General features: G+C 41.2%; 1 protein-coding gene across 3 annotated transcripts; it reads left to right on the top strand.

The window, feature by feature from the left end:
- On the top strand, positions 1 to 10,272 carry sult2st3 (sulfotransferase family 2, cytosolic sulfotransferase 3). 3 transcript variants are annotated; one of them, XR_004616620.1, is made up of 7 exons: positions 1,710 to 1,977; positions 3,184 to 3,392; positions 3,523 to 3,649; positions 3,837 to 3,931; positions 9,128 to 9,308; positions 9,716 to 9,896; positions 10,030 to 10,272. XR_004616620.1 is itself a non-coding variant. In XM_034612368.1 (6 exons), exons 1-6 carry the CDS (start codon positions 127 to 129, stop codon positions 9,829 to 9,831), a joined length of 867 nt encoding a protein of 288 aa, XP_034468259.1. In that variant the 5' UTR covers positions 1 to 126; the 3' UTR covers positions 9,832 to 10,272. The 3 variants fall into 3 exon arrangements, 2 of the variants coding, with proteins under 2 accessions (XP_034468259.1, XP_034468258.1); XM_034612368.1 differs by lacking the exon at positions 1,710 to 1,977 and adding an exon at positions 1 to 265 and having other exon boundaries at positions 9,716 to 10,272; XM_034612367.1 differs by having other exon boundaries at positions 9,716 to 10,272.
- The last annotated feature ends 1,600 nt before the right edge of the window (positions 10,273 to 11,872 follow it).

The raw sequence follows: 11,872 nt of genomic DNA, 5'->3' as shown, positions 1-11,872 counted from the left end.
CAGGGATTATACGGTGGGATTGTGTGCAGCAGGAAAAAGAAACTCGCAGACTGTAGCTCAGGCTCAGACAGTGAAGTGTGCACCAGCATCGACTGTGCGACCAGTCCCCATCAGAGCTCCAGAGCCATGTCATCCTACCCGGAGTTTATTCGGTACCACGACCTGCTCCTGCCCCCCGAGGCGCACAGCATGGAGAGCCTGGAGTACGCGCAGCGCTTCTCCGTGGAGGACACTGATGTGTTTGCTGTGACTTACCCCAAATCAGGTAGAGTGCATTTCACACGTTAACCGCTTGTCTCTTTTTAGCAGCAGCACTTTTCTCCAGGGAATGTGTTGGGATGTATTTTCCAACTTTTGCGCACAAGTTTGTTTTTACTCACGTGGCATGTTTCTTTTCACCAGTATTCACCCTAATGGCACATTTGCGCCTCTTGGTGGATAGTATGTAATATCCCTGATCATGTTGTCACGTGTATGGAACAAAAAAACATGCAGATAGTAAATCAGTGCTCAATGAGTCATAAGCGAAACCTTGTTAAAATACAATTTATTTCCCACCAAAGTAAGGTAGACAACGGGCTACAAGCCTATGTCCATCCAGACGAGCCAAACTGGACACATAACACTGGTCTCTATGTACAGCTGTGAGACCAGTCTGCAGAGACCGTCCACAAAGGACCGAAAAGAGATATTATAACAATATTCAAAACACTCTTATACTGTGTCTCACCAAAATCACATTACACATCAATGGTCTCCTGCTGGTTATACTACAACACAAAGTTTGAAAAATGTGTTCGTTTTTAATGGTCTTAATGTTTTTATAAGAAAGTGTAGTGGCACCAACAACATGTGAAACACAAGGAGACCTTTGGTGGTTATGCAAAACCACATCGATTTTTAAGATTTGTTTGCTTAATTTTGCTTAATTTTAACCGGAAGGTCTCTGACATTGAAGCCATGTAAGAAGGTGCCCTACTTTCACGAATAGACGTACAGTACTGACTCAAACACACAGGCCATCTTATCCATCTCAACTAGTTCTTCTGAGAAGGATTGAAGTTTGGTTTAGGAGCCTTTCCCAGTGGTCAGTAGTTGAAAAGTGGGTTTAACTTTATTGTTGCATTTTGCAGTTTCGGATCCCTACATTTTCCAGACCTAAACCCTCCTATATCTGGTAGGAGTTAGCCAAACTCACCTATAGCCTCTTTAGTTAGGGCTGTTGCACAACTCACAATACAAGGGGTATCTTTGCCGGGCTCAGAGGTCACAGGTTCAGCAGAAACAGAGGGGTTGTGTGCAAAATGCCCTCCATCCCACTGTGATCAAAATAATGCAAAAGCACATTCATTCAAACTAAGTATTGTAGTATAACCATCCTCCTCCACTCTGACCTGCTCTCACTGTAACTAATAAACACTCATCACTAGTTATCAGGACCAGATCGGTACATGAAGTAACTCGGTGTTTGTTTGATTCGCTCCAGAGTTCATGAGACTGCATTTAAACAACTCGGTACAACACCAGACGTGACGTGAACAGTCAGGACTCAGTGTTAAAGTGAGGGCAGCGACACGCAGACATGACCCAACACCATCGATTATTAAAAATCCTCCCAATACAAAATCCACTAGGAACGTGAACTAGTTCATTTTGAGGGAACTGGCACAACACTGGTCTGTGTGCAGCTGTCGGCTGAGAGTCACAATAGACTGTATAGAGAGACGAGTGCGCAGGGACCGCCCAACAAGCGCAACTGCTGACAGCGCCTCCTTCAGAGGGATCGATCAGGGAAGTGTGTCTACTCTGTTGGACTTTGCTTGAACCCTCGCACCACAATGTCCTCTGAAGAGATGTACTTGGGCTATCGTGGATACATACTTCCCACGGAGACTCATAGCGCAGAGAGCTTGGAGTTCGCGCAGGAATTCAAGTTTAAAGACGATGACGTCGTGGCTGTCACGTACCCGAAGTCAGGTCTGTGTGTCTGAAATTTACTAAAGACATTTTCTGCCAATAGACCCGGATCTGTTTATTCTGACTGATAGTCTGAGATATTTAAAAGCCTTATCCAACATGAACCACAGGAGCCCGGGTCCTGGCGAACTGTCGCTGATGCGTTGGTTCTGTTTCCGTTTCTGTTCTGTAGCTTTACACGAGACTGTGATTTCAATGCAAGCAGAGTAATAAGCTGTGAGATTTAACACTGGGGGGGTTGAAGTGAAATCAAAATACTGAATAAAGATCGGTTTATTTTACGTCGTGCATGTGGGAATCCAAATTGATCATCTATGGGAAAATTGAGACGGACATGTGCTATTAACCACCATCATCAAAACATCAAGTGAGAGAATATCTCTGAGAAGAATGGAAGCTGGTGTTCTGGAGGCCCATCACCTTTATGTCAGTGTCACACATCTGTATGTTTGGTTCACCGTCAGCTGTGGTGGTCTTTGGAGTCAAGCAGCACATAATCATAGCATTGTTTATTGGCCTTACTTCTAAATAGGACAAATTCTTTATCAAATAAAAAATGAGCTCATGGACACTTGTCTGGGCAGTCTCTGTTTGGAGTAGTCCAGTATTTGTGAAAGATTTTGACCAGTCAGTATTTATAATGTTTGAATATTGATTCCAACCCTTGTAGTGATGCAACATGTATGTTGGAAGTAACATACATGCACCATCTGCCAACATATGGACAAAGATCATAAAATCTCAAGATATTAAAATTTTCTTTATGACACAAACTTTACTTTACTGACCAAGTGAGCCTGAATCCATGTTGCCAAACAGACACACTACAGAATTTTGAATTAAAGGCTCATGTTTCTCTGTGCTGACTTAGCCTCACTGTGGAATGCTTATGTAAGCAAAGTGGGCCAGTCTGACGTTTGACAGCTCTTGCATAACTTTTACAGCTGGAATTCTGCTGTTAGTGAACAGTTTATGGTTCTTTTATTGTCAGTAGGTGTTTTGACTATGTAGAAGGAATCTTTGCGCTTATTGGGATAGATCACAAATAACTTGAAAGACTTTATTCTATGTCGTTCAACTGTGTTTAGTGAGTATATCCAAAAGGCTTTTTCATTCTCAGCCATTAATAGCCAATACTGACAGGTGAAAGGAGAAATCAAAGCTTCCTTAGCCATGTAGTATTCACTCTTCTGTATTGTTCTGTAGGTACAGTCTGGATGCAGGAGATCCTGCCACTGGTGCTTAATGGGGGAGACCTGAAGCCAATCCAAACCATTCCGAACTGGGACAGGGTGCCTTGGCTGGAGGAGAAAAGATTGTCCATTGTTGTGGATCAATTGACATCTCCGCGAGCACTAGTCACTCATTTTCCTTATCACCTCATGCCTGCATCCTTTCACACCTCCAAAGCCAAGGTAAACCTGTGGAAGCTTAGTGAGATATTCCCCTATGTACTTCTCGTTATCTAATCCTTTATTAAACATCTATAGTAAACATTTCCCCTCCTCTGTTATTTGCATTTTTTGACTTGTTTCTCTGCCATAGGTGATCTATGTTGTCAGGAACCCAAAGGATGTCCTGGTGTCTTCCTACTACTTCCACCAGATGGCAGGATTCCTCGAGGATCCAGGAACTTTTGATGAGTTCATAGAGAAATTCCTGGATGGCAGAGGTCAGAGGTCACATCCTAAAAAGTTTACTTAGAGAAGTGTATGAATATCAGAAGTATTGAATTTAGCATGTCAGTGTTTTACCAAGTGAGCAAAATGGTAAAAAATGTGAAAGACAAAGTCACTATTGTCATTTCTGGCAGAGCAGTGGTTGTTTACATTTAATGTGTACTGAATTACAACCTGCAGTGATGTTTGGAAAATGGACGGACCATGTGAAGAGCTGGAGACACACAGAGCTGGGAGACAGAATCATGTACATCTCATATGAAGAAATGGTTCAGGTAAAACTCTCACAAGCGAATTATGAGTTTTTGTAAATGGTGATATATTACTTCCTTAGGCCAGAGTTTATGGTTAACTCACAATATAAGTTAATAGAGTGTCTGCTACAGTTTGAAAGGTACCTTGAATCATAACCCAGACCTGGCACGTGCACACATAGACATCAAAGGGGGCTTGAGCCCCTGCCCTTTTTCTTTCTCAATAGAAAGTGACCTTTTTCTGAGATGCTCTTTTAAAAAAAATTTTGTTCTGTTTGTAAACAGCTTCCCTGTCAAACAAATATATTGATTGAATTAACAATCAAAATATCAGGTCAGGAGATTAGACTTTGATGAGTTCCGATACCCTCTCTACCCTCCCTCCCTCCATGTCTCCTGCACAGTGGTGAGCACTAGAGCTGTGGACATGTTTTCATTCTTAGATACATCTCGACGTGGACGAGTCTTTATCGATCAGACAGAAACAGAACATAATCGATTTATGTTGTTTTTAGCTTTGTCCCTTCGCTGAATAATTATAACACCACTGCTCCAGGACAGACGCTCATTAAAGGTCCAGTCGTCCTGTGTCAGGGTCCCTGTCGGAGTCTGTTTCCTCCTCACTCCTCTGACCTGCGCTCACTTTACATTCTAACACAGGGGTCTTCAACGTTTTTCAGGCCAAGGACCCCCAAACTGATGGTGAGATGGAGCAGGGACCCCCTACTATATATATCGTTTAAAATTGTGTTTTATATTAAACTGGGCCTAGTGCAATGTATAAACATAGCTACCCTGTTATTGTGCATTCAATACTAAGCTATTCAAATAATACACAGGTTCATATATTCATGTTTTTATTTTAAACATGTGCAAGGTACAGGGTGGCCGTGCCACTGCCATTTATAAACATACATCTTGCATACAACACTGAGCTATTAAAATAATTCACAGATTCATGTTTTTATTTTAAACATACATGTAGAAGGGACAGTGAATCCTCAAGCCATCTGTGGATGGCACACATACTCCCACATTAGTGAGATGTCTGACCCTGATGAGTAGCACACAACTTATCTAACCTTGGACGGATGGAGGTTGTCAGGCAGAGGGTCATATCAGCCTCAGGCTGCAGTCTTGACCTGTATTTGTTTAAGGCTCATCATAGCTTTTGCTGCCAATTGTGGAAAGTCTTTCTGGCAAGAGATCCAGAACTGGGTGAGTGGTTTAGTTTCATATATGTTTCTGAACGTACTGTCAGTGGATAGTTCGATGAGCTGATCCTCCTCTGTCACTGTCAGGCGTTTGCCGTCTGCTGCGTTGTCTCTGAATGGAAACTGTATCCATGTCTTGGGGGTTAGGGTTAGGGTTAGAGAGCACAGCAGAATCTCCCAGCTCATCCACTGATGGAAACATGGAAAATATTCCCTCCCCGACGTGCTCCCTCCATCTTCTGATTTTTTTGAGAAAGCCTTCCATTCTGTCATACAGCTGAATGGCATGTGTATTGCGACCTTCCATAGAACTGTTAAGTTTGTTCAGCTCAGCAAAAATGTCAGCAAGATATGCAAGTTTGGTGACCCAGACATTGTCACTGAAAACTGCAGCCAGCTCTGTGCGCTTTTGGAGAAGTAAAAACTCCTGAATAGACGTGCCTAATTCCAACACACGTGACAACACTGTTCCACGTGAAAGCCATCGAACCTCAGAATGGTACAGTAGCGCAGTGTGTTCTTCTCCCTCAGCAGCACAGAGATTAGAGAAGACATTCAGCGCTCATGTCTTTGGCAACAAGTGACTCCCTGTGTAGCAAATCACTTGGGGAGCCACATCCCTTACAAGCGTGATTAGTCCACTTTTCAAACCAGCCATGGCTCTTGCACCGTCGGTGCACAGCGCAATACATTTTGCCCATGGAATATAATTTTCTCTGAAAAAATCAAAATCAATCACTTTGAAGATTTCAGAACTAGTTGTGCGTTCAGGAAGCCGCTTGCAAAACAAAAAATCCTCCTGCATTTCCTTTTGATCGACAAAGCGCACAAACGCCAGAAGCTGGGCGTCCTTTGACACATCTGTTGATTCATCCAATTGTAATGCAAATGCATCTGCCAACCTCAGCTTCTCTATCAGTTGCACCCTCACATCAGATGCCATCTCGTCAATACGGCGAGCAATGGGTGTGTCCGACACTGGAATAGTGTTCAGTTTATTAATGTCAATATCATTCCCATACATTGTTTTACAAATGTCAGTTGCTGAAGGCAATATTAAATCCTCTCCAAGTGTGTATGGCTGTTTCTTCTGGGCAATCCGAAGAGCAACTTGATAAGAGCATTTCAAAGCTAGCTCACCAACTTTGGCTGATTTTCTCATCAATGCCTGTTGACCTTGGAGGGATTTGAGACTAGTTTGGAACAGGTTTGTCTTTTAAGTGGTTGTGGGTTGTCTCCAAGTGACGCTGCAGCTTTGATGGCTTCATAGATTCGTTTGACAGCACAGTAGAGCAAATGACACACATTGGTAATTCAATGCCATCTGTCTCCTTGAAGGTAAATCCAAACTTCAGATAATTATCTGTATATTTTCGGGTCGTCTCTCGTTTGTGCTTACCCTTATCAGCTGCTACATCAGCAGCAGGTGCCGCCTCGCCACTTGCATTTTCCCCGGTGGTTTCTGAGGTGGAGGGTATCTCTCTTGTGCTTGTGGAGTTTTTTGGTCGAGTTACAAAAGGATAAATTTTTCGCTAATAACAATGTCCATACACTTGGCATAATAATATACTGGCCTCAGTACTGGCTGTTGTGGATAGGAGCTGCAGTGTTTTTAGACCAGGAATATCTTGCAAAAATGATTGCAAAAGGATTCGTGGGTGAACTAAATGTCGTCGTTTTTTTATTTGTTATTTGTTCTATTTTCTTATTTTACAAAGGTATCTTCTTTTCAATAATATTGCAGCGTGCGGCCTTGTGCCTGGGATCTTAGTCAGCTGGGGACTGAATAGGCTCTCGGCCAATCACGGAGAACCTGACATAGCCAGCGTGTAACATGCGGCCTCGTGATTGGCACAGCAGCGATAGGGGCGGGTCCTCCTCTTTGTGTACAGGAGGCTTGGAGGGACAGGTCTAGGCTAGTCTCTGCTGTGAGTGAACCGGTGCCCAGCTTGAGAGAGCTCCTGTGTATCGCTGAATGTGTGCATTGCTGACTGAAAGATAACGTCTTCTGCCTCCATTTACGTTCGCTACAATATGTTGGATTCATGTCAATGTGTATTTAAAGACATTTAAATATGTGGGAAAAAAATTGGTTGAAAAATAAAAAAATAAAAAATTTAAAAATATAAAAAATTGTCTAATGAACCAAAAATTTCGCAACCCCCCTGCAGTACCTCTGCGGACCCCCTGTGGAAGACCTGTGCTCTAGAGTTTATGAGATATAACGTGACGTGCACAGTCAGGACATCAGGGCTGAGACGCAACGCAGTGTTTTTACTTCATTGTTGCAGAAGAAGCGACGTCCCGTTTATCCATGAACATAAATATGAATTCAGCAAGTTTTTGCTTCATGATCAGCTGCTCAGTGATCGGAGCAGAAGCTGCAGTTGGTTTGTTCCGAGCTGGAGTTTCTGTGTCCTCCTCCACTCTGACCTGCTCTCACTTTACCTATTAAACACTGATCACTAGTTATTAGGACCTGATCAGTACATGAAGTAACTTAGTGTTTGTTTGATTCGCTCCAGAGTTTAAATGGCTGTATTTAAACATCATGAAAAATGACTCGTCAACATTTTCTACTCAGTACAACACGAGACGTGACGCTCACAGTCAGGACTCAGTGTTAAAGTGAGCGGAGCGACACGCAGAGCGACACGCAGACATGATCCAACACCATCAATTAATAACTAAACACATGATCGTAAGTTTGTCACCTCCTGTAAATCATCCCAATAAAAAATGGAACAAATGAATGTGAACTAGTTAATTTTCATCTGCATGAACTGAACTTTGAACTAGTTCATTTTAAGTGTGAACTGGCACAACACTGATTATAATTTAACTTAACTTTTTTTTTTTTTCTCTAAATAATAATGATAAATGCCCTTTTTCTCACTTGAGCCCATGCCACCCAAAATGTCTGTGCACGTCCCTGGCCCAGACCAAAGGACTCAAATTAGTTCAGACCAAAAGAGGTGTTCTTAAAAAGCAGAACCATTGTTCGGTTCATTTGTATTGTTAAAGTACTTTTTGGATGGTTCACAGTTTCTGACTATTTACAATAAGTTGGGGCAGACTCATCACACGTTGAACTACAAGCTGTGTAGCACGTGGGGAGAGGAGGAGACCAAATATTTCATTGTAATTTGGCTCGATAACAAGCAATCATAATGCCAGTATAGTGGCAACAAAATAAATCTGTTTATTATTTTTTCTCCATGCAAACAGAAAGTGCTAAACACAGAACTGACAACATGTCAATGTCAGATGCACGCTGTCCATAAACCAATCAGACAGCACAAAACTAACTGCATCAAATGTACACACTATTACATAAACAGGAACCGTAATTCAGACTTTTGTGTAAAAACACAATGTTACACATTATCTTTGTTGTTTAAGTTAAGAACTGCAAGTAACAACTGGAAAACAAGGCAAACCCTGGGGGGCAAGGTGAAAGGTGAGGTCAGTTGAACAAGGCAAAGAACAAAAAACCAGGAAGACTAACATTGACAAAAAGGCTGGTACACTTTGGGTGAATAACAAACAAGGGGAGGAAGGTACAAGAGGAAAGGTGAGACCAAAAATACTGCACATATGGAAAAATAAGGAAAACATGACAGAGTGCTCTCTTTGAAAAGTGACAATTTCCCAAACCTCAAATATTTAAAGTTTATTATAATATGAAAAAGCAAAAAATTTCCATATGATAATTTGTAATGAGACAATGTCTGGTATTTTACTGGACATTTTCCATATGATAATTTGTAATGAGAAAATGTCTGGTATTTTACTGGATAAAGGGCCAAATCACTTATTGTAATTCATGTTCTTAGTAAAATGTCCAGTCTGAGTGACGTCACAGAGACCATCTCTTTGGTGATCTTTCATCATAGAAATCATCCAGAAAAGTCAGAGAATTTCTATCTTGAGATGAAAAATAACAACTGCTGCTTCAAAAAGCCACAATGAAAGTACATGTGTCCATGTGCTTTCCTTCTAGGACCTGCCTGCGTCTCTCAGGCGTTTATCTGGTTTCCTGGGCACTAACCTGAGTGAAGACACCATTCAGAAGGTCGCAGAGCATTGCAGCTTCAAGACCATGAAGACCAACAACATGTCCAACTTCAGCCTGGTCCCAAAGCAATACATGGACTCTGACAAATCTCCATTCTTCAGGAAAGGTGAGGCTCCATGTGTCCATGATAAACAGCTAGAGGTGTGGCAGAATTTTGATTATATGAACAACTGTTAATTTTCTACTTTTTGCTTGTGCTCATGTACTGATGGCAATTTTTTTTGCTGACTGACTGTAGAGTTGAGTAATTTCTGCAAATTGAAATGTTAAAAAATAAGCATTAACTTAAGTTCCAATGCAGTTTGCTCAGAATTACATTTAAACTGTCTGACTGGATTTAAATACTTACCTGGTTGAGGTCGACATCTTTATTGAGTTATAACCCTTCATGTAAGAGGATTTTCAGTCTCCATAAAACTGCCTGTCTTTACATTTGAATTTCTACTGAACAGTTTCTCACCGGAGATCTGTTGTGTTAATGTGTGTTTCTTGGTGTGTGTCATCTCATGTCAGGTATTGCTGGAGACTGGAAAGAACATTTCAGCTCAGAGCAGCTGGCCCGGTTCACATCAGTCATTTGCAAAGAGATGGAGGGTGAGAGCTTCTCTCTGCCGTGGAGTCTGGACTGAGCCACAGCCAGAGGAGAGACGCAGAGGGAGAAAGAGCCATGTACAGTACATATTTGTCAGAGTAGGAAACTGGTGCTAATTGGGCCAAATGTTTTCAAAGTTAGGCAGACAAGTAAAAAGCTCTTTACTGATGTTTCTACTCTGGTCATCATCCAGCTTCTCAAACAGGATTTAGAATGTGAATTTATGTTAAACCACCAACAAGGGAATGCTGCTTCAACAGTGATCATTTGGATTCTCCCATCTGTAAATAAGCTTGTTAATGAGCTATTTCGTTATGTTCCTCCTTCTTAATGTGGTTAAAACTAACAACACAACTATTTTTGACTCCTTGCTAGTTTGCAAAATGTGACAATGTAATGTTATGCTTCTATAAGGCACCTGAAGCTCAGCCTGTAGAAACTTTGAATACACTTTCATTAAATTATCATGGCTGACATGCATTTCTTCATCGTCTTAATTTGTATTATTTGCACACTTGCTTTTGCCCTAATACATTTATACTGAAGGACAAGTCATGTCTACACAAAAAAACAACATTCCTCTGGAGACACAGATTTGCAGCCACAACAGCAGTTGCATTTACAAAAGAGCCACTGTGGACGACAGTGAGTGAATTGTACGCGACCTCGAAAGTAACATGATGCAGGCACGCAAAACATGAGGAGCAGACAGTTCACTGCAGGATGAGTCTCACAGGGACAAATAAAAACAGCTCACACTGCCGTTTGCAGATTATCCAAATCAAGTAGGATATTGTTTCCAGGAAGATAAACGGCTGTTGAATCTTTCTAAATGAGCAGCAAACCGTTTTATTCTCCTCCGATATTGGTGTGGCAGGAGAAATCTGAAAGATGTGTAAAAAAACCTGAGCAGAAAGCCCCCAACAGTGGAGAGTAACAGTAAACCTCCTAATTATAGAGAGTCATGAAATGCATGCATTAAACTGAGTTTTGTTTTCACTCCCCTTTGTCTGAACAATTGAATTGAACGGATTTCTACGAAATATGGCGGAAGGATGCGGTGTGTGTCATTGAAAAACCCTGTAAAAATGTGCTGTAGATCCAGGATTTTCTTTTCACTTTCTTTAACATTGTGAGATACGGCGTTGTATTGACATTTTCCCTGATTTCCTAGGGACTAATTATTGGATCATGACAAAAGAAAAGTCAGGCACATTTCTGGAGTTTATATTTATGATTGTTAGATTTTTCGTTCCATGGCAAAATATATTTAGTAATTATAGTGCTGATTATTTGTATGAAGCAATGCCCAACACAATATGAGTCTCACTCCCATCATCGCCTCTCATATTTAAACACAGGTATTTGTTTTCAGAAGACAAGCTGTGGCAGGTCGAGTACACGCTTGCTGTCTGGCATGAAACAGCAAACAGCTAATATGAATGTGATGAATCTCGAATGCTGATATGTAGCCTAAAGTGGTACATTTAAAAATATTCAGATTCAGACAACTTTATTAATCCCAAGTAGGGCAATTCATTTGCAGCTTACCCTGTTCACGCTCACACAAGCAACATCGAATATGATACGTGTCAAAAAGCTCACGTCAACAAACGTCACACAAATCCTGACAGTTGGCATCTGTGTACAAGTGAACAGAAAAGACACTTTCACTGACAGCAAAGAAGTCAAATCAATAATGAAGAAGCTCACTTCTGAAATGGATTTGACTCAACCATTAGATGGCAGCCAAACATCACCGCTCAGTATCCAGTTATACATCACCACTACAAATACAGTCAGTCAGCCAAATGAGGAGCATGAAGCTCAGAGACACACTGACAGGTTCATAGACACACTGGAATGTGATCATTACAATAGTAATGAATAATATAATGATCATTTCTGGCACGTTTATATCTTCACTGCAAACAGATGTCTTGTTACAGATCTAAAGGGAAATCCTGGAAGATTGTTATATTTGACGGTGGCTGCATCTCCCAAAAGAAGTCAAATTTATAATTGAGCATGCAAATCTGAATTAGATAAATAAACTATTGCATCTTTCAACAATCATA

Source organism: Hippoglossus hippoglossus, chromosome 16 (genome assembly GCF_009819705.1).
Source record: "Hippoglossus hippoglossus isolate fHipHip1 chromosome 16, fHipHip1.pri, whole genome shotgun sequence".
Lineage (NCBI taxonomy): Eukaryota > Metazoa > Chordata > Actinopteri > Pleuronectiformes > Pleuronectidae > Hippoglossus > Hippoglossus hippoglossus.
Note: the sequence above shows the minus strand (reverse complement) of the source record. Positions and strands in the feature narration are given on the sequence as shown.